The sequence below is a fragment of the Euprymna scolopes genome, chromosome 39 (genome assembly GCF_053919585.1).
Source record: "Euprymna scolopes isolate OS-2025 chromosome 39, ASM5391958v1, whole genome shotgun sequence".
In the NCBI taxonomy this organism is placed as follows: domain Eukaryota; kingdom Metazoa; phylum Mollusca; class Cephalopoda; order Sepiida; family Sepiolidae; genus Euprymna; species Euprymna scolopes.
Genome location: NC_136520.1, coordinates 32,314,984 through 32,339,657, shown reverse-complemented (window position 1 = coordinate 32,339,657; position 24,674 = coordinate 32,314,984). Strand labels below are relative to the sequence as shown.

Here is a 24,674-nt window from a genome sequence, read left to right as displayed (position 1 = left end):
GGTCCTAATGTCAGATTTCAGTGTTCAGATTGAAAATTGATCAATAGTATAAGTTCTTCATATAACTAGGAATCAAGTTCTCCAAAATACAGATGTGTATACCTTAATGTTGCTGTGAAAAATTTGATAAATTTAACCATTATTCTGTGTAATTGCGTATTGAATACAAACCAGGTGTTTATGACCAGGTTTTTTATTGAGAAATGTCCAGAAAACAAAGAATAGCAAAAAAAAATGTATTTAGATTCTTGGGACTACTGTTCTCATCTTGAGTATTATTTTTACAACGTTTCAGTCGATGTAACCTCCAACCTTATTCAGGTGTATCTAGTCCACTGGAATCTACACATAATTTCGAACAGAACCCTTTATTTAATCCATGGGTGTAACATGTTCTTGTTCAGTCAGTCATGATTGGTTAGAAGTCCTAAGTAATTTGCAGTTATATTTTGAGTATTGTTTGAACTGAAAATTTAACCTTCAATCTCCAGAAATTTAATGCAGATGTCAGATACACCTGAAGAAGATCAGATGTTACATTGACCCTAACATTGTGGAAATAACCCTCAAGATGAGAATAGTAGTCCGAAAAACCTAAATAATCAATCCTTATCTCAAAAGTTCAGAAATGTAATCAGAAAGAATACATCACAGTTTTATAAAAACAAAATTTTTTAGTTTTTTGTATAGATTATTAATGAGTTAGTCAGCAGATGAAGTTAAAGCTGGGTGAACATCACAAATTGTTTGTGAATCAGGCTGAAGGTATAATTTCCTTGGCATTGTTTTACAGTTTGTCAGTGTGTAGAGGGAGACAACTTTTGTTTACTAAAAGAGGCGTTTATTTTTTTCATCTCATAATTTAGGACGTGATATTTTTTATTTAATCAAAACATTAAAAAAAGAAAGCTGCGACAATTTTTTTTTTATGTAACGAAGTTGATAACATTAACAATACAAAATGTATCATATTTTACAATGCTAAAACCAACGAACCAGCAATATTTTCATCAGATGAAAAGACATTTTTTTTTAATTAAATGGTAAATGTTATGGTAAGGTTTTTAAAAAATAATCTTTAACATTAAAAAATACAAAGGATGAAACTTTTAAAGATGTGGCGACTTTTTTTTTTACTGTAACAATGAAAATGCGACAATAGTTGTAAACAAAATTGATAACATTAAATAATATGAAATGTAGTCTTTACGCAACTATTAGGAGAAAACCAACAAACCAACGATATCTTCGATTGATAAAAACATTTAAAAAAGAAGCTGCGGCATTTTTTTCTTTAATTAAATGGTAATTATTAATGTTATCAACATTGTTTACAATTCCTCTACAACTATTGTTGCATTTTCATTGTTACAGTAAAAAAAAAAAAAAAGTCGACGCATCTTTAAAAGTTTCATCCTTTGTATTTTTTAAGGCTAAAGACTACTTTTTAAAAACCTTACCCTAATATTTACTTTTTAATAATAAAAAAAAATAAGTTGCCGCAGCTTTATCTTTAAATGTTTTCATCTGATGCAAACATCGTTGGTTTTAGCATCCCAAATTATGAAAACAGAAATGATTCTCTTAATAATCACGTACAGACTACATTTTGTATTATTAATGCTATCAACTTTGTTAGAGTTTTAAAAAAATCGTCACAGCATCATTTTTTAATGTTTTGATTTAATAAAAAATATCACGTCCTAAATTATGAGATGAAAAAAAAATAAACAAATCTTTTAGTAAACAAGAGTTGTCTCCCTCTGCACAATAACAAATTGTAAAACAGCGATATTTCCTTCTGGTTTGTATGGCTCCACTTCTCAACCGTCAGGTTGGGATCAAAGTCTGCCTTTTAAACAGCATTAACTAGAGGTGGATTGAGCCAACTCCAAATGAGTTCATGCCTGGTGTCAAGGTTGTTCACCCATGCTGATCAGCAGATGAGTCTTCGACATACTTCGACCATTCCCAATAACAGTGACAATCAAAGTGTTCTGTACTCAGTCAGTGAAAGAGAAATCTTTCTAGACTGAGGCAATTTTTATGTTTGTTCCAATGCAGAATAACATTTTTTTTTTTGATGAATTAGATTATCCCCCACATTAAAAACTGACCTTGTGTCTAACTTGGGCCCTATAAGTGAAGCAAATAAATACTTAATTTCTTGTTATTGTGGACAATAAGTTCTTCAGAGGACAGACATCCATATTATGTCTTTGCTCCCCTGCGTAATGTGATTTGGGATGCTGTTTTTTTGTGAGTTGCCGATATAAAAATAAACTGCTTGTGCCTTAATTCACCAAGGTCAAATAAAGTGATTTTTGAAAACATGCAACATTCAAATCAACATAGTCTCGTACAAGGACTTCCAATATTTTATGCTATTTGTGACAAAAAGAAAAAAAAAAACTTGGAAGCCGGTCTGCATAATCACACTGGTGTTTTCTCAGAGATGTACCAGCGATCTCCTTTCGCATTGTGTTCTGCAGTCCTGAATTGTGTGAATGAATATGTATTACCATCACATTTTCGGAGTTCTGTATTGGCTAACTATTGTGATGTTCTTAAGTTTTATGCATTACCTAATTAGCTTAGTAGCCTCTGTCTATTGCTAACAATTTTATGACCATGGCTTCATAAAGGAAGAAAGAAAAAAATTCTAATCAATCATAAATTATGTATAACTGAATAGCGAGATTAGGTAAAACCCCGATCATAGCTTAAAGTATTCCTGGCTTTCAGCAAGTGAAAGTGACACTGCTGGTTCTTTTGATAGCAGCAGAAGTTGATAACACTCCATATTGATTGGAAAAGTAAATCTTAAAGATAATCTGACGCGAGTTGTTAGTGATGTACTGGTTGCATTGAGTTTTTCAACATCATGCTTACACACCAGTAACCTTATGTTACATAACTAAATGACATATATATAATATAAAAATATAACACGGAAATTACATAATTGTCGATGCAATAATTTATTTCAACCTTATGGTATTTTCAAGCATCTAAACTAGACAATTACATTTTTGATACTTTGATAGAGTATCAAAAATGTAATTGTCTAGTTTAGATGCTTGAAAATACCATAAGGTTGAAATAAATTATTGCATCGACAATTATGTAATTTCCGTGTTATATTTTTATGTTATTGCTCTGTTTACCACATTGAGCTCTCATACCCGGATTTCCTCTGGAATTATTCCATTATAACACTATATATATATATATATATATATATATATATATAGCAAAAGTGGTAATTAGTAAAAACCTGAAGAGAGTGCTCAATACTATTGCAGAGCAAATATGCATTTTATTTTTTTATTACCACTTTATCTGTTTAGTTACACATGTTTCGGTTGCCGGACCATATCTACAATCCAGCAGCCTTGTCAGACCTTACAGAAATGGCTATTATTATTTGGAAGAACGATTTTAGAGGAAATATGAGAGAGGACGATAAAAGGGAGGGATAAGAAGGGGGGGGGGGTAATTTCAATTTTGGTTTTTAAGATTTTGCTGTTTTTAGTTGTTTAGCTAGACACTGGAGTATATGAAATAGATCTATATTGCTACCCCCCCCCCCTCCACACACACACTACAATCTAATGTATTTTAAACTTCAAAACTTAACTATTGTCGATCTCCGCCCCCTCCCCCTTATCTCTTTCCCCCTTTTTTTCTTCTTCTCATATTTCCTCTAAAATCGTTCTTCCAAATAATAATAACCATTTCTGTAAGGTCTGACAAGGCTGCTGGATCGGAGATATGGTCCGGCAACCGAAACATGTGTAACTAAACAGATAAAATGGTAATAAAAAAAATAATATATATATATATATATATATATATTTTTTTTTTTTCAACTTGGGAAACCGAAGCTTCATATGAGGTAGGTAGTGTGGAGTGACTATTGGTTCTGCACCTTCTCAGCTTATACCTGTACATTGCTCTCAATTTCGTTTTTCTAGGCATTTGGTCTGACTCTTTTGTTTGGGGAGGGGGAGATATAAGCCACATAGCTATTATTATACGGATCTCTTGTCTTATTGTCTTTAATATTAAGCTGGAACATTTCTTTTAAAAATTCGGGTAAAGTATATTCAGTCAGAATTTCAATTTTACTTCTGATTTGTATTATTTGGACTTCCGTTTTCATCTTTAATGTTATTTCTACAACAATTCATCTTGTTGAACTTGGAAATCTTGATAAAATTGCATAACGGCCAAGATTTGCCAACTTCTGGCTAAGAATGTCTTCAGCAGAAAACGGTGAAGTGCAAAAATCAGTTCCCTGTATATTGTACTAATACGAAAATCTAGGTCAACACATAAGAGATTGTGAAAAGTAATTTCTTTCATTTGAAATTCTGGCCTTTATTTTTAATGCAAAATTTATCCATTATATTATGGGTCCATGACTACTGATGTATGATATTTTGAAAATAGAAAGGTGACCCAGGCTGAATGGATGTTTGAGGAAAAAAAAAAAAATCAGGTAAGTTTTGTTTTATTTTTCTGTTCGTACCTGTACAACTCTCGTTTTGGAGAATCTCTCCACTCTCCTTGCCTGCCATTGCAATACTATTTCTTTCATCGATTTTGAGTTAATCGTTTTGAGTTTTTCTTTTTATATATATATATATATATATATATGTGTGTGTGTGCAGTATTTCGTTTGTGTCCACACTATATTTGCATATGCTCTATTCCTGATATTGAGCACTCTTAAAATGATGCAATTCCCTAAACTTCATACAATTTCTTCTATAGAAATTTCATAAAAACAATTTTGTAAAATGAGAATTAGTTTCCCTCGCATTGTTGTATAGTTTTCTTATTTCATTCAATATATACATATATATAATTATAAAACTCAAATGATCTTGTAACGATGTATGTAATCCACTTTCCGGTTTACAACATCCAGTTGCGCATGCGCGTATGACCTGCGCACTGAAATATTAACATTATTATTTCGAAATTATTATTTAACATGGGAAGAGTGGGAGTTTAAAATAACTTAAACGTAATACAGAAATGAACGATGTAAAAAAAAAAAAAAAAAAAAAAAGCAGACAGTATTAACAATTGTTTATTTGGATAATTTAAACACGAAAAAAGAAAACAAAAGAACAATTGGGACGCTAAAATATTAATGTTATTTCGAAATTATTATTTAACATGGGAAGAGTGGAGTTTAAAATAACTTAAACGTAATACAGAAATGAACGATGTAAAAAAAAACAAAAAAAAAAGCAGATATATCAAAATTTGAATTTAACCATAATAAGTATTATGGTATCTGTTCAGTGCACATTTACCTATAAGTATGGCCACTACTTATAATTCAGTAACTGTAATTTAAAAAAAATCAATTATAATAAACAGAACGACTCATAGAAATCTATCTATATTCTTTTTTTCATTTTCATATACTTTCATAGAAATGTTTCTGTTATGTCAAAAAAAAATATTTTCTTTACGTCACAAGTGTCACGCTCATACATGAATTCCATAGCTAATATAACATACTGACTCAACGGGTCACGGGTAGTCTAGTATATATATAAAACTGAAATTTTGAAATACTTTCAGATTATAGATTTAGATAGAATAATTCATGAAGTTTGGTCTGGATTATACCTTTCTTCATTGTCTTGGATCTTACGACTGTGCCTGTTTTTCCTCATTGAACCTAATTACACCATGGAATATCCTTTTTTAATCTTGGCTTTTTTTAGGCTTTTCCTGCAAGCTTTTTAGTGTTTCAGTCTGTGCTCAATAGCAAAATTTATAACTTATTAACATTATTTTGCTAAAAACATTTCCTCTGATGAAATGAGCCATTTATTAAAAATCCATGGATTGAGGAAAAAACTAAATTTTTGTATTCATTGTTGAATAATAAATTTGTCGTAAACTTTTTAATTTACTGAATTTAATTAAAAATTTTCATTCATTTATATACGTGTGTGTGTATATATATAATTTTTTTTATTTATTTTATTAATATAAACAAATTTACATGATTGCAACACTGGACATGCTAATGTTTCAGACCAATGGTCTGTTAAAATCAGGTAAAATCAGTCCTCAAAATTTTTTTAGTTTTTTTTTAGTTTTTTAAGACTGGTTTCTTTCTGTGGAATGCAACCATTTATTAAGTCGCCTGATGAAGACTTCTGGTTTTAACTGACCATTTGTCTGAAACAATATGTTCAGAGTCACGATCATGTAAGTCTGTTTAGCGTAATAAAAATAAATCTTGCTTTTCTTTTATTGAGCACCCTTAATAACCTCATTAAACTCATTAGTTATCACTCTTGAATACCTTTAATCTGGGATGTATGTATGTGTATATAAAAGAGACTGGTCACATCTTATGACGCATCATCCATGTAATAAGGAAAATCTTTCGTTTAATTCCTTGTTTTTAAACTTTTGATACATTAATAATGTTAATACTTATCATTTTCATTTTATGTGTATCTATTTCGATCTAAAATATTTTATTTTCAAATTATGAAGACTGTGTTTCACATAAAAGATAACTTGATATGGACAAATAAACTTTGATTTTAATAAATACAAACGTTTTTATTTTTTTCTAGAGGCAGCAAACTTTAAATTAAAATAAATCACAAGAAAAAATATTTTTATCATACAGTGGTTTATTTCAAAAGATTACTCTTTGGCATTTATAATTTAAATACAATTTCGGGCATATGGCCACCCGTGGTTCACACATATATGGTTTAATCTAGAAGTCTAATTTCCACAAACTCTACATATTAAAGGAGACTGTATTTCGGCAATAACGCATCAAATGTTATTTTCAAAGTGGTCTATTTTGTTAAGTTTATCAACATAAACATAAGATTTACATATCCTCCAAGAAAATGATCTAATGGGGTTAAATCGCACAAACGAGGTGACCAGTTGAGATTCATCTCTTGAAATTATTCATTCATCAAATGTTTCAAAATGCTATAGTGTCAGTCTCTTTATGATGAATTGTCAAACCAAACTGAACTCAGAATCACTGACTGTTGGCAAATATGCAATTAAAGAAAACTTTTAAGTTTGTCACCTCTAAAATAAAAACGCTATTATGCATTTAGAAAAAGTAGTTGTATCAACCAAGATGATTTATTTTCAAGTTTCATTTTCATCAATGAAGCCATAAAATCAAAGCTTGAATTGTACAGCAATAATAAATTTTCAGTAATGTAAAAAAACTGAAAAAAAAAACTAGCATTTTTTTTTTTCAATTTGCTAATGTACAAGTCAGAAAGATAAAATTAAAAATACAAGATCTTATAAAAAATTTTGTTACTTTGTTCAAATGTTTTATTGCTTTGTAAAAATGTTCTAAGGGAGATAATTGTTAAATACATTTTGAAAAAAATTGTCTACTTTTGAGATATGTGTGTGTATATATATATATATATATATATATATAGTTATTATTTTTTAAAAACAGTAATCTACACACACGCGTGTTTCAGGGTCCTACCCCTCTTCAGCGTAGCTTGACTGTTATTAGGACTCGAACCCCGGACCTTATGTATTTCAGTCCAGCATCTTGATTCATCACGCTATGATGCCATAAGCAATTTACTTAGTTTTTATCATTTATCTATTTATGTAGTTTTGTCGTTGATTTTTCAAATGATATTCAGGTTATCGTCTCCACCTTGGAGATCCTATGTTTTCTTAGAAAGTCGCCCTCTTTTTATTTGGGCGTATTTATTATTTTTTAAAAACAGTAATCTACGTACATGGGTGTTTCAAGGCCCTACACACACAAACATGTATATATAACTATGAACGCACTTTGTTTCACATGAGGAGATAACCTGATATGAAGAGATTGACTTTGATTTTTATACCAAGATGAGGCTTGATTCTGAAAGTTGAATGGTCAACCTATAAACAATCAAATCAATCCATTAACTTGTATATTGGAAATTATGGCTTTTATGGCAAAGTATATTAATATGATTTAGTTTTTTTTGTTTTTTTGTGTGCGTGTGGATTTCATTGTCAGTAAAATACCAAACTTTGTTTGATATGCTTTTACTTTTTAGTCTTGTCCAAACTGAAATCACATAATAGAAACTTTGAATTGAAACAGTGGAATATCCATTGAGTTTAACTTCACAACCAATATAATATATGTGTGTGTGTGTATGTGTCTACTTGGATATACATGCTGCCAAAAGTATGGTATGTGTTTATCATTATTTTATATCTTCTGATTGGTTTTGTTTGCTTGAAATGGACCAAGAGAATAAAAAAATGAATAATTTTTCATCTGATCTAGCTTTGAAACCTGTGTAAAATATTCTTGAATGAACATTCCAAAATTTTATCTTGATCAGATTTTTTATATTGGACCCAAATAGCTTTTAATCTAACAATTCAAACTTTTCTTCTGACTAACCAAATTGCATTTTCTATTGTTGTATCATACTATTGGTAATGTACTTTATTGCATTTTATTTTAAAAATGACTTCGTCCAACCCATATGTCCGCTAATATGAGACATTTTTAAATAATCAATTAAAAATAAAAATCAGCAAGGGTGATAACTCCTTTTATATTGAAGAATATAACAGTTGTTTACCTTGAATTAATTTCCATGTCTTTATACATTCTGTTGGATTATAATCCTTTAAAAAAAAAAACTTCATATATATATAAAAGGAAACTCATCATTGACAGATTTTTTTTGTGTGTATCTGTATTTTTATTTGCGGAAACTTTAAAGATGAGGTTGGAAACCCGCTTGAATTTGAATTAACAAAAGAAGGAAAGAGGTACTTTCTGATCAGTTTTAAAATTTGATTGGACAATTTGAAAACTGATTGCTGCTGCTGCTGTTTAAAATTGGATGCTGGCAACATGTTTACTTAAAAGCCATTAGTAAACCATTTCTCTTTTCTTTTTAATTTTTTATTTTTTATTTCAGGTTTTGGAGCAGGTTTTTTTGTAAATTGTCGATGTTGAAGAGAAGGAAACATCTTGATTTTTCTTTTTCATTTTTTTCTTTACTTGTAATTCCTTTTATTTTCTATGTGTCTATTTTACAGTAACATATCGATCACTATTTTTCAATGTCCTTTTGATAGAATTATGTATCAGAAGTCAACATGAATTTTACATTCCTTTTCTTGTAAATTCATCTAATTTTTTCTAAAATTCATCTTATTTTTTTCCAGAGAAAGGATAAATATTTATGATAACAATACTTAACACACAACAGAGAATTATATTAAGTTCAGCCTAAACTGGCCTCTTTTTGGTAGCTGTTAAAATTTGTTATTCTTTAATACATTGATTTCTCATCTAAAATATTCGGAATGAACTTGTAAACAAACTTCAACTCAATATATGTATTCAATTCAAAGACGCGTGTAAAAGAGATATGAAAGAGATCGGTATAGATCTTCGAAGTTGGGAGATATTTGCTGATCAGAGCCATCTGTGGAAACACCAGGTCATCAGTGGTCTCGAGAGAGGCAAGGATAAACTACATCAGTCGTGACAGGAGAAGTGAGCTCGATGCCAAGAATGCTTGCACCTCCTGCCACCAGCCTCCTCTCTTCAAGGCACAGAACCAAGATCAGACATGATCAATGAGTGCCAATGAATATATACAATCATAGAATGATGTAATCTTTAATTTAATAGCTCTATTTGCAAATGTAAAATATTAATTGTTAAGCTTCATTTTTGCTATTGGAAATTAATTCCTATTCCAATTAATATATATATATATATATATATATATATATATATGCTTTTATATTTGGTTAGTCAGCTAATGTATTTCCTAACTTCCAACATAGCGGTACTGGAAGTGGTGACAAGACGTAGCATTACCAAGGCAAATCAGTTCCTTCACTTTTATTCTTCAGTGTTTCTATTGTGAAGCGATTTATTAAAATATAAGAAAAGGATATTATTGAAAAATATACAATAAAATTATGTAGATAAAAATAACACAATTAATCTTTAAAGTTTATTTTATTTGAAATTTTATAAGGAATATGTTTGACATTATAAAATATTTTTGTTTAATTTAAAAAGTAAGTTTATTTGAATTTATATAATAAATATGATTATGAAAGTATAAAAATAAAATTATTGAAATCGAAAATACAAAATTTCGACATAAAAAAATTGTATCCAATACATAATATTCCCAAAATAGTTTAAAAAAATGTTTAAAGTGCTTTCAGTAATTCTTTCAAAAAACAAAACTAATTTTAATAATTCTTAATTAAAATAAGACTGAAAAAAACCTTTTCAATGATTATTGAATAAAAAAAAAAGAATGATCAGAAAAATGTAATAAAAAGAGTACATTCACAGGGGAGAGATATAAGCGCGGGAGAAGAAAAGCAAATGAACTGATTTGTCCTCTCACCATTTCTGGAAGCAGCCATGCTGAAAGTTAGGAAGTATGTTAGCTGACTATTACCTAGTATTTTTATGTAATGTTTGTTTTGTGTGCTCTGTTTAAAAAGTTTTAATTTCTAAATGGAGCAGAATGATACAAAACGATAAATTACAATAAATTATATTTTTATTGTGTTTATTTTTCTTTCATGCATCATACAAACTTGAAGTGTAATGTAACTAGTAAACACAATAAATAGCACCTATGACAAGCATTTAATTGTTGCAATCTATCATTATTGTGTCTGCATACATACATACATACACACGCACAAACATAATGTCTACTGGACACTATTTTCGAATGTCTAAGGCCTCTATGTACAGGGGTTTGTCAGGACAACTTTGCCTGATGATATTTTTCCCTACGCATAAACTCTGACTAAATATTCAAAATGACATAGTATTCGCAACCCAAATAACATTTCCTTAGTATGGCTAACTCACACTAGCTTTTACGAAGAATGGTACACCTTTTTCAAGTGATGTTACTGCAAGTAGCAACATGAAGCTGAATACTTCACCAGATTAGATGAATTCTTGTCCTAGAATCCAGTAAGACTAAGAGACCAAAAAGATATATAAACATTTAGAAATTCAAAAAGGGCAAAACGACATATGCTTTTATTTTTCTTTAAAAGAGATATTTATTTATCTTTAAAAATATAAAACAAGCTTTTGTCTCAATCGAGGCATTGATAAGTGATTTCTTTTTGTTAATCTTTCTTTCTCCTTCTTTGAGATGTAAAAATATCTCTGGGTAATAGGCTGTTGGGATCTTAAATGGGCAGTTTTTAAGTCTCTAGTGTAAGCACGTGGCTTATGTGACAATATCTAACATCCCAACTGACTACTACCCAGAAAGATTTTTATTTTATATCTCCAAGAAAGAAAAAAATGATTGACAAAGAAATCGCTTTAAAATGCCTCAACCAAAGTGAAAACTGCTCCATATATTTAAAGGTAAAAAAAATAAAAAAGCATATATCGTTTTGGCTTTCTTAAATTTAAAATTTTAATATTTATTTCACAGTGATATATAATTAAAAAAAAAATGCTCTCCTACTTCTTGTACATATAAAACAACTCCAACATCTTTAAAGATTTTGTCAACAAATTGATGACTTGATCCGTTTACTTGTTCAAATTTGTTTTATGAACTTGAAACTTTGTGGATGAATGACCTGGATTTTAAATTGTAATATATATAAAAAAAAATAATTTTTCTGTACAGCAGAGAACTACACTAGATCTCCCTCTCTCTACCATAAATGATTAATGGTTTGGTTAGAATGAAGCCTGACCATCTTGAGATCTTGGTGTAGAGTATTCAGCTATCTTTGTTTCGTAACTCTTTTTGGTCTTTTCACATAGGGATTTATCTTGAATCCTGTTTTGGTGCTGATTTTTGTCTTGTGCACATAGTTACGTCTATACTGATGGAGACAACTTTTCTTTCATTTTGTCTAAGAATTTGCCTACTTACAAATATCAATATTTTAGATGTAGTCCAATTTGAATTCTAATGCAACATCTTTTTCAGCCTCTTTAAGAAAAAAAAAAGAATCAGATTTTTTCTAATATTTTAAGGTTGCAAACAATGTGAGATCTTTGCTTTCCTTTTTGTTTTTTCTCCAACAAATGCCAGTTTTTTTGTTGTGGTATTCATTCTTGGAAAGTGCAAAAGAGGGTGGGGGTTAAAGCAAACGAAAGATCCTGATTATTGATACTTGCTTTGCTGGTCTTTGTTTTTTTTTTTTGTTTTTTTGTTTTTTCTTTTTATATTGTCATCTATTGTTTCATCTCCATTTCCCATCCTCACTGTGTATCTTTTATTCTATGTACCCCTCCGTTCTTTCCATCTGTTTTTTTTTTTAATGGAAATCACTCCAGACAACTTGAATGTATGAAGCTAAAAAAAAAAAAAAAAAATACCACTTAAGGTCAAGAAACAGCCAACAATAAGTGTTACATGGATAGATTCTGACCAGAAAACTTTCCCTTTTTGTCATAATCATTGCTTATGGAATGTGAAGCTTGAAGGACAAAATAAGACTCAAGAGTTACTAGCCAGACCTGCGAAAATTCCACAGTGAACTCTTTCATATGTAATATATTGATGTTGGCATTCTGTGAATGTTCAGCGTGAATAGATACACCCTGATATTATTGTAGCTTTTTTTTTTTTTGTTAAAACTGAAAAAGTATTTAAACTAACAGAGACACCCGGGTAACCGGTCATAGAATACACTTAAATATATTTAAATTTATGCTGATTTTGTATATATTAAAGTCAATTTTTTTATTGATTCTTATATATATTATAGAGTTGTGATTTCAAAAATAGAAAAATATATCCATATGACTTGGGTGCATCAGCTTGAATCGAAACCAAAACTTATCAAGAATTCTTACTAAAATTATTTATTACAAGAAATGGAAGGTCATAGCAATTAAATGACAGTTACGTGTAAGAAAAAAGATGTAATCGTGACACACAAAATAACAGCCACGCTATCGTATTAATATGTAGATGAGTCTGCTGAAAGTAATTGACTCCAACTGATCCAGTCTCATATATTCACCTTATTTGGATGATTTCGTCTCTTCTCTTTGGACACTTCTTGCTTCATCTGTTAGCTTTGAAGAAAGTGACGTGTTAGGACCAGAAGTGTTAACTCGACTCCTTTTCATAACATATTAAAGATATTTTTATATATATAGTTAACAGTCAAAAACTCCTTAACAAAGAATTAAAACAACTAACTCAAACAAACACAATGAAATTAAATTCTCTACTGACACAGATACGTGAAGAAACTAATATTTATTATTGCAAAATTTTATTTCAATGTTTATGCGTTTTATTAAATACTAGCTCGAGGGGGGGGGGGGCTTACCCGGCGTTGCCCGAGTGTTTGGAGGTGTGTGTGCACAGGCGGGGCTGGGTTTTTTTAATCAAAACATAAGAATAAGCGAAGTAAAAAAAAAAGTAAACTAAAAAAACAAAACAGAAAAACGAACGTTAAAATAAAGCGGGGGGGGGGAGTACTCGGGCGGGGGGGGGGGGGAGTAATCAAAACATAAGAATAAGCGAATTAAATATTTTTTTTTACATAAAAATTAAATATTATATTTAAAAAAAGTTAAAACTTAAAAAAATCGAAAAAACACAAAAAAACTAATGTGAGGAAAACGAATGATGTTAAATGTAAAAATCGGAAAAGAAAACAAAAACGAATGTTAAAACTTTAAAAATTCTGAAAAATACCCCCCCCCCCTTAAAAAAAAAAAATATGTGAAAAATGGCTTAAATAAGCCTGTTTCAATATTAAAATTTAAAAAATCGGTGGGTACCCAGCATTGCCCGGGTGTTTTTGGGTGTGTGTCAGGGGTCAATCCTGGGCCCAACTCTCTTCCTGATCTACATCAATGACCTCCCTAAATACATACTTAAATCATTCGTTGACATCTATGCTGATGACACGACCACCTACGGTAACACATCAAAAGCTGTAAATGACAAAGTTCTCTCTGATTCTCTCTCCTCTGATCTCGAGCGCGTGGTTCAGTGGGGGAAGATGTGGCTGGTTACCTTTAATGCATCCAAAACCAAACTCCTATCCTTACATCATCAACGCTCTGATCCCCATCTGGCATCAATTGAAATGGATGGCTCTCGTCTGGGTGAGGCCCCGTGTTTTGACAAGCTTCTGGGTTTGACCTTTACTCCTGATCTGAAATGGAACACGTACATCAAATCTGTTGCCAAGGTCGCTGGAAAGATGGTGGGATCCTTCTACCACTCCAGAAGATATCTCACTACTGATGCAATTCTCTATCTATATAAAAGCCAAGTACGTCCAAGGATGGAATACTGCTGCCATATCTGGGCAGGAGCTGCTAAAAACCGCCTATCCTGCCTTGACAGAGTACAAAATAGACTTTGTGGCTTAGTGGGGGATGCCCTTTTCTCTACCCTGCAACCTCTCTCCCACAGAAGAGACGTTGCGAGCCTATCCTTGTTTTATCGCTATTTCCATGGCAGGTGCTCGTCTTAACTCCAATCTCTGGTCCCCCCTCGCCAATCTTTCACGAAAAACACCCGTCTAGCTGAAGCCACTGTGAAAAATTTCCCCCACTCTATATCTGTGCCTAAATCAAAACGCAGATTCCATGAACAAAGCTTCTTTCTTAGAACTGCACGCCTGTGGAACTCTGTTCCGTCTGCCTGCTTCCCACCGGACTACAACTTGGATGTCTTCAAGTCCAACGTTAACAAATTCCTAATGAACCGCCCCCTTAAGTAAACACTTCATCAAATCTCCACACTAACGTAATGTACTTGCAATAACCCTTATCCCTGAATGGCTTCCGGGCCTTGATAAGTGGTGATCACTGTGTAAAAAAAAAAAAAAAAAAAAAAAAAAAAAAACGGGGGGGGGGGGGCGAACCTGAAGCCCTAAGGCAAAGTTTGAAAATAAAATGTGAAAAAAACATGAACCGTTCAGCCAGCCAGAATGAGTTACTGAAAGATGTTTGAATTTATTTAAGTAAGAACCAAATTGACAGGTGCCCGCATGGAAGTCGTAGAGAGTTACGACGTAAGCAATAGCTTTTCAGCGAATGAGGTCAACAACTAGGTTTGTTTGTTATAAGCTAAGTAAAAAAAGAAAACATAAAAATGAACGTTAAAACTTAAGCGGGGGAGGTGTAATCAAAACATTGAAAAAAAACACAAAAAGAACTAATGTAAGGCAAACGAATGATGTTAAACGTAAAAAAAGAAAACAGAAAAACGAACGTTAAAACCAAAAAAAAACACGTGAAAAATAAGCCTGTTTCGATTTTAAAATTTAAAAAATCTGTGGGTACGAAGTAAAAAAAAAAAACCCAGAAAAATGAACGTTACGTGAAAAATGGCTTAAATAACACTGGTTCAATATTTGAATTTTAAAAATCGAAAAAAAAAAAAAAAAAGACATCTCACACCACGATTTGAACCCAAAACGTTTAGATAATGAGCCAACGCACTAACCAACAGAGCTAACAGGACGTACATGAAATTTAGTCAGTTCTTCAACTATTTATTTTAATTTTGGGGTGAAAAAATGCACGTTTTTGGCCAATTTTTCGATATTTTTCGGGCGAAGGATGGAGCTTCAATATGATACAGAGTTTGTGAATTTCTGTTGTGTCTGTCGAAAGTTTTTAGCAGACACACAAACACACATACATACATACACACATTTTCGCTTTTATATATATAGACTAGTGAGGCTACCCGGTGTTGCCCGGGTGTTTGTAGGTGTGTGTGGTGAAATAAAAAAGAAACGAGGGGGGAGGGGGTAAAAGTTGGTAGGATCGAACCCGAGGCCCTGAGGCGAAGGTTAAAAATAAAATCGGCCAGCCAGAATGAGTTACTGAAAGATGTTTGAATATTTAAGAATCAAATTGACAAGTGCACGCATGGAAGTTGTCGAGCGTTATGACGACAACGACGACGACGTCAATGACCAGGTTTGTTAGCGAAGTAAAAAAAGAAAACAACGTTAAAACTTAAGCCAGGGAAAAATACTAACGTAAGGCAAACAAACGATGAAAACAGAAAAACGAACACGTGAAAAATGGCTTAAATAAGCCTGTTTCGATATTAAAATTTTAAAAATCAGTGGGTACCCGGGTGTTTTTCGGTGTGTGGTCAGGGGTGGATAAGCAAAGTAAAAACAAAAACAGAAAAATGAACGTTACGTGAAAAATGGCTTTAATAACATTGGTTCAATAATTAAATTTTAAAAATCGAAAAAGAAAAGAAGACATCTCACACCACGATTCGAACCCAAAACGTTTAGATAATGAACCAACGCGCTAATCAACTGACCTAACACGATATACATGAAATTTGTTCAGTTTTTCAACTATTTAAAGTAAATCAGGTCATGGCGAAAATGGACGTTTTTGGCCAATTTTTTGAGCGAAGGATGGGGCTTTGATATGATACCGAGTTTGGGAATTTTCGTCGTGCCTGTCGAAAGTTTTTAGAGACACACAAACATACATACATACATTTTCGCTTTTATATATATAGATGACAACCAAAATGGCAGACTCAATGTAATTGCTTAAATTTGGTCAACTTCATGCTGAAAAGATAGTATAAAAATTAAAAAATTTACCTTATCACTAACCTTAAATCTGAGTGGCAAGCACCCCTTTCCAAAAAAAAAAAGAATTATAGAACCACACTTAATCACTTAAGCAAATTTAAGCAATAATCTCGGCCACCATATTGGTTTTGATCTATCAATAAGACAAACTATCATCAAAATAAAAATCTAAAAATCTTAGTTTCCACATTTAAAAGTATAGGGGTACATAGAGAATTTAATTTTACTGTTTTCACTATGAATTTTTATCTTTTGTTTCTGAGTTCTCGACTGTTAACTATTTAATACTTTTAGCCTCTTGACTTATTTTCTTTAACTGATTTTATCCATAAAGGAACAATAAAAAACAAAAATACAGAAAAGTAAATCATTAATAATAAAAAAAATGTAAAGGAAAATTTTCTTATTTTATCTTTTTTTTTTTTTTTTAATTTTTATTAAGCAGAATTATTAAACTAGTATAAAAACTGCTTCTTGTTAATGCAGTTCTGAATTATTGAGATGAGGTATGAATATCTGTATTGTTTTGATTGTTTGAACAATTATTCTCATCTTGGGTATTATTAGCACAAGTAAATCATTTCTTAGCACAACGTTTCGGTTATTGAAACCTACAACCTTCGTCAGGTGTAAACTTCATGTTTTTTTTTTTTTCAACTAAGAAATCGGATCATGGGTTTGAGGGTGTGTCCGTAAATTATTAAAAGGGTCAATTTTCAGGGGTCACTAAGGTATTTTTTAAGACTATGATTCAATTTTTAGCTGAATCCTTATGCTTATTAGCATCAATCTTAGTGAAAAAATGTTTTATGAAACCGTGGATAGACAACTTACATGTGTTTTTGTCCCCCCCCCCGTTGTTTCTAGAAAATACAGTGCAAGGGAGGCAACTCTAAGAAAAAAAGGTGGGGGATTATCTCCATTGGGTTGGGCTTATTTTTTTGTTATTTTTTTCTTATTTTCCCCATATAAATTTGTAATTAATGGCTTCCAAATGTGGTTAAATTCAATACTTAGACTGCTTAGGATGTTGTTGCTATCCACCATATGAGCTGCTTTCTTCAGTAACCTAATCCTCCATCGACGAAGAGCTTAGCTTTCAACAACCGAAATGTTGTGCCAATAACACCAAAGATGAGAATAATTGCCCAAGCAAACAAAACAATACAAACATGCTTCTTGTTAACTTGAAACAGATTTTTTTTTATAGATATATTTAATAATGTGACAAGTTTTTTCTCCATATGCCAAAGACAAAAAAAAAAATGCTTTAGTAATAGATCAAATAAAAAATGTGAGACTATTTGGAAATACAACTAAGTATCCCGTTGTAGCCATTTTGAATTACCAATTCAGTGATACTTAAAATGCATGGATTCACTGCTTAAAATAAGTAGAAATTTCTTTTTGCATATTTCTAATATTTCAAACATTTTCGAAAGATATCTGCAGAGCTTGGCAATACAAAGATGTATTTTAGGCTTCAATTTTACATCAAACTGACATCGCTCTCTATTTACTTACCTCCCCATGAGAGCAGAGTTAAATACAAGATTGGTTTTCAATGTGGAGAAGATTCAACTCCCCAAAATTTCAAATTAAAGTTTAAAGTAAAATATTATGGTTTATTTGTACTGGTTGGCATAATAGTTAATGTTTACTGATGAACTGGGAGACCAGGGTTTAATCCACAGTTAAGTTATACCAAAAACTCTAAAAATTGTATTTAATACTTACTTGTTAAACATTCAGCATTGTAAGATGAGGATCAAGGTTAAGTGGTGTAATCCTAGGAGAGGAGTGGCACCATTCCCTACATCTCTATGTAATAGCCAATGAAAAAGGAACCTTTGGATTACCCTCAATTATGGTCGACCAGTTTTATATTTTTTTTTTTTTTTGTGCTTCTAAACATTACAACTCTTACAAACATGTCTACAGATGCACATAGACGTTTACCGCCATCTTGTAATCGTTTCATCGAACTTGAATTGTACTTGTTTCCCGTCCGTCTTGTGAATCAGCCTCTTTCTGATCTCTACTTTCTGCATCCACATTTGTGACATCTGCAGTTCAGTTCATGACCGTCTCATTTTTATGCTGCTCATCTGCTGTTCTAAATTCCTGTTCATGGTGTCATATTATTTAGTTTAAATTTGGTAACGTTGTCTTGTTTCTTTTTCGTCCTCTAGCCTGGGATGAAGAATATAAGCAGAATAAATGTACGCAAACCGACAACTATCGCATTGCTCCGATCGTTGGTCGCCGGCCTAAGGCCACTCAAACTGATGAACCTGACCCAGCCACCTTTCGCAAAGTTGTAGATACGACCACAATTGAAATGCAAACAGATGATGTTCCAGAACTTCTCAAGGCTGCTATCGTCTATGCTGAGCAAATTACACAAACTCAGTCGAAACCTTTGGAAATCAGTGAGGAGGAAAAATATTGCCAACTGATTGAGTACTATCGAGACATTGCTGTCCAAACTGTGGAGTCTAAATTTGCACCATGGACGGCATCGCACACAATAGAAGAACTACCACCCAGACCCAAGACCCCACCTCGACCACGCACGCCTACTCCTCCACCGGCAAAAATGGAATCCGAGGATGATGAAATTGAAAAACTAAGAGTTGAAATGAATGAAGATCCTATTTTTGATCCTTCAAAATTTCGAAAGCGTATGAGTTTGGTTGACACAAGCAAACCTTCAAAAGTGCCTGAGAAGGCAAACAAAAAGGAAGTGGAGCCACTGATTGAAATCAAGCCATCACCTGCATCCCCATTGGCTTCTGCTGCTTCGGTTCCTGAGGATATTCTTGCTTCAGATGCCAACTCATCTGTTGCTGTCCCTGAAGTTCAAAGACAGGAATCTGTAGGGATTGACCAGATAGTTGAAATCGTCGATGAACCCATTTTTGATCCATCACAGTATAAGAAACAGTTTTCAAGTTTACAAAAAACAGAACCTCAACCCACACCTGCGTCTGAAAGTACACCAATTGTAAGCCAGCCGGCTCCTCCTGAGGTCCAGAGGCAAGAATCTTGTGGGTTTGACCAGATATTTGATGATGTTGAAGAACCTGTTTTTGACCCTTCACGATACATGAAACGTTTCTCAGCTGCGCCAACAGAAGAAACCCAGGCTCAATCTGCAACTAAACCTAAACCAACGACGAGCCAACCAGCACCTCCTCCTCCTCCTCCTGAAGTGAAGAGGCAGGAATCGGTAGGGTTTGACCAAATATTTGATAATGAAGAAGAGCCTGTTTTTAACCCGTCTAAATATCTGAAACGCTTTTCAACCGTAGATCAGTTGACAAAACAACCTCAGCAACCTTCTCCAAGTAGACAAGACAAAAACCTGTGTGAAACACCTATGATGAATCCTTCCTCTTTAGTAAATGAACCCTCCCCAGTCTCCAGTTGTGTCGACGGTAATCACAAGACCAATGCAAATTTACAAACACCGTCTAATGTGAAGTCAGACCAGGTGTCGGTTTCTTCCCAGACTCCTGAAAGTCACTTGCTGTCTGTGCAAGAAAAATTGCACACATTCTCTTCTCAGTTGACCCAAACCGATGACGATAATTCCGTGCCAGAGCCAGGCACCAACTTGTCCATTCCACCACCGTGTGGGCCTGAACCAGAAACGAATGTTGAGGTCCTTCGCAGAGCATCGTCAGGTTGTCCACCTTGCCTGCTGCCTCTTCTCTAGTTCTTTGGTCACACCTGAATTTGTTCACTTTCTTTTTCACCCTTCGTTGACCACTTTGTTGAGCACATGACCTCCTTTGACCATATTTCAAAATTTAATCCTTCCGGCAGTTACGTCTTTTATTTATTTATTTAAAAAAAATTTTTTTTTTATTGACTGCTACCCCACTCCCCCTAACTCTCTCTCTCTCTCTTGTTAATCTTTCTTACCTGTCGCTATGTTTTTTTTTTTTTTTTTTTAATCCACATGCTTCGACCAACTACCATTACACCGTATTTTTGCCTTGTTATTAAGATTTCCTTGGGAAAACACACACACACCTGTATTTTGTTTTTCTTTGTTTGTTTATTATTATTATTATTATTTATTTATTTGCACCTTTGGTTACCTGATAAATTTGCCAAACCACTATCTGATGATTGACTTCTTTTTCTATATTTTTGTAAATTTTTTTAATAACTTTTTTTTTTGAATGGGAGGGGGATATAATCTCCCAACATTATTTTATTTATTAGATCTGATCTTTTCAGAGTCATAGTATAATTACAATAATAATAATTATAATTTTTGCAAACTAACAATCTGGCCTGTTTGATAGATCTGTCATTTTAATGAATTTTAATCACTTTTATCTGATGAAAAATAGCAATTTTGAAAAGAATATTATGCAACATTAATGATGAATTAAAAACATAAGATTTTGATGGTTATACTTCAAAATTATGATGCTAAGTGTTTTCATTATTTTACACACACACATGCCCCCCTTCTATATATGTAAAACATACAAAATAGCTATCTGTGAATAACTAACTATCTATCTATCTATCTATCTATCTATCTATATATATATATATATATATATATATATATATATATATATATATATATATATATATACATTTTTCCAAGTTAAGAATATTCAAAGATATTCAAAGGCCGTAAATGACCAAGTTCTCTCTAATTCTCTCTCCTCTGATCTTGAGCATGTGGAAGAAGTCGCTGATTAATTTTAATGTATCTAAAACCAAGCTTCTATCTTTACATCATCAACACTCTGATCCCCCGTCTGTCATCAATTGAAATGAATGGTTCTCGTCTTCAGGGACTCCATGTTTTGATTGTTTGAACAATTATTTTTGACCTTTGCTCCTGATCTGAAATGGAACATGTACATCAAATCTGTTGCCAAGGTCTCTGGAAAAATGGTGGCATCATTCTACTGCTCCAGTAAATATTTCACTGCTGATGCAATTTTCTACTCGTATAAGAGCCAAGTACGTCCAAGAATGGAGTACTGTTGTCACATCTGGGCAGAAGCTGCTAGAAGCACCTTATCCTGCCTTGTTCAAAATAGACTTCATAGCCTAATGAGGGATGCTCTTTTCTCTTCTCTGCAACCTCTTTCCTACAGAAGAGACGCTGTGAGTCTGTCTCTGCTTTATCGTTATTTTCATGGCAAGTGCTCAGATGGGCTGCAATCTATGGTCCTTCTTCACCAAACTTTCTTGAAAAACACTCGCCTAGCTGAAACCACTATCAATAATTTCCCCACTCTTTATCTGTGTCTAAACCTAAACATAGATTCCATGAACAAAGCTTCTTTCTTAAAACTGCGCACACATGGAACTCTGTTTCGTTTCCCTGCTTTTCAGCTAATTACAATATGATCATCAAGTCCAACGTAAACAAGTTCTTGATGTGTCGTCCCCTTAAGTAATCCAATTTACCAAATTTCCACTACTAACAATTACTATAGTATTGTCCCATTGACTACTGTACACTCAGTAACCCTTATCCTCGAGTGGCCTTAAGGCCTTGATAAATAAAAGGTTTTTATTTGAATATAAATAAAAGTATATATATATATAGTAAGTTATGAAAATATATATGGCAATTAAGCTACGCAGAATATTCTGTATTTCATTCTCGTGAGAATTCATCAGGCTTAAATTTACGCATAAAATTATATTTTTGTATATTAATTTATGTGATTAAATGAAATAATCATATATATATATATATATAGAGAGAGAGAGAGAGAGAGAGATAGACATTAAAATTTTTTTATTTTAACTCCAAAGCAATTGTGCACTAAAACTTGGTTAGATTTTTGGAACATGTATATTCAATGCTGAATACATCATTTTTTGGCATCTGTAGTTGTCATGTAATATATAAAGTAGTAGTGTTTGTGTGGGGGTGTGTACAGTTCTCCTACAACCTAAACCACTGAATCAACCATGACCAAACCTGGTATTATGAGGGTTCATAGAAATGGTGCACACCATTTTTCAAGGTCAAAATCATAGCATGTGTGTGTATATATATATATATATATATATATATATATATATACTCTCCTACAGCCTACACTACTGGACTGATCATGACCAAACCTGACATGATGATCGTCTCCGACCTAGATGGAATACACTATTTTTCAAGGTAAAGGTCAAATGTTAATGTTGGGACTTTGCTAGTATATAATAATAATAACTCTGGTTGACCCGAAGTTCTAACTATAGAGCTAATTTCAATTTTCAATGCCTGCATTATTAGTATTTTATGAGCTTAATGGACTTCACCTTTCATCTATTTAGCTTTGTGTTATTTTCTTCAACTAGTTAGCATACTATCTAGGTCTAAGCATTTGATTTTACTCCTCTGATATCTTCTTACTCGGTTTTTTCTTTCTTCTCTGTGTCCGAGGGTTGGAAGTTCTGCCATGTTTGACATGACATATGAGATTGAAACAAATTTTTACATCCAATGGGATGGGTACTTTGTCGAGATGCTATCTCATCATGCGATGCCTTCGTTCAGTCTCAAGAGACAATGAATACCCTCTGTAAGGGTAGCTGTACATGTCATTTTGAGTCAAGGGTTGTGCAATCTCCAACTATATCTCTTTTGAATTGACACTGCTTGAGTCCAGTAGTAAGGAGAAGTGCTAGATGACGGGAAACAATGCTGAGATAAGCGGAGAGCACATACAGCACCTGGAATTTTCAAATGGTCATCTATTTCAGTACTGACCAAGCTCAACGTTGCTTAATGGGAACCTGTGTATCAACGTGAATTATGCCGTATCTCATCATAATTCTCCACTAACTGGAGCAATCTGACTGTCCGTTGCCAAGAACATGTAATTTTCTGAGCGACTACCACACTTTCGTTGGACGTCACAGGACCTTGATAAACTATCCTGCTATCCCACTGGGCTAGCAACATAGTTTATCAAGGTTTACTCCTTTAGATCGGTCGTGCTTTGTCTAAAGGTTATCTTTTCAAGGGTGCGACTCTTCACTATGGATGGTTATTCACTATGGAGAAGCTGTCGCACATTGAAGCCACAAATGGTGCTATGTTTTGTCACAAAAATTTGAATTGACGTCGTCAGTTAGGACACTGAGATTTGAGTCAAAGGTTTTTTGTGTTTCAAGGTAAAAATTATGCAAGCAATTTGAATCTGTTTCTTATACTTTTTCATCAGCAAAGCTTCTCTGGATTGCTTGGAAATGAATAAGAAAGAACCTTTGTATACTCCTTTTTTTATTTCTGTAATTAAATTGGTTAAGGGAAATAACTTCAAATCTATTTATAGAATTAGTTTCCTTAAATTTTTGAATGAAAAGATATGTGTTTTATAAGTACATATTCGTTAATATACTCCAAAGTTACTTCAAAAGAATAAATTGTTTTCCAAAACTTGGTCAAAGTGATACCAAAGCAGATGTTTGTTTCAGAAACTGCGTCAAGCAACCATCTTTTATATAATAGATTGTTGCATTTTTTCATTATTTTTTTTTTATCCAATGAAACTAGTCTTATATTATAAATCTATATTTGCAGCTGATTAATCTTAATGCTTCAAATAATTTCAATTTAAAAATGAGGTCCTTGTCCACAATTCCCTCATATTTAAAAACAAAAATACAGAAAAAATTTTTGATGCACAGAAAAGATCATATTCCAAAAATCATGTAAATTTATTAAGTAGTTTTTTTTATATATAGAAAATCGTTTTTTTTTTTGTTTTGTTTTTTTTACAGTTTTAAGTGATTAATGGGAAATTATAGCCATTACAAGGCTGAAAAAAAAAATCTTGTTCTTAAGTTCAAATTGAATTATCTCCATTTGTTTATTCTAGATGGCGGAGCGAAATACTCTGTCCCCATTTCCTCATAAAATTTGATTTTCTTAATTAAAAAAAAAAAAAAAAAGACTACTTGACCAATTTATATGATTTATGGACTATGACATTTTCGTTCCATCACAAGTATGTACATCATACAAATTTTTCTAT

The 24,674-nt window shown here is 32.5% G+C and overlaps 1 protein-coding gene across 4 annotated transcripts in view; it reads left to right on the top strand.

Annotated features, from left to right (window-relative positions):
- The window catches only part of LOC145263720 (uncharacterized), a 372,649-nt gene that overhangs the window by 317,765 nt on the left and 30,210 nt on the right, over positions 1-24,674 (top strand). For all 4 annotated transcript variants that reach the window (XM_080120684.1, XM_080120683.1, XM_080120685.1 and 1 more), the window contains one exon: positions 18,837-20,333. In XM_080120684.1, the coding sequence (XP_079976810.1) occupies positions 18,837-20,333 (1,497 nt within the window). The remainder of the gene's footprint in view (positions 1-18,836; positions 20,334-24,674) is intronic.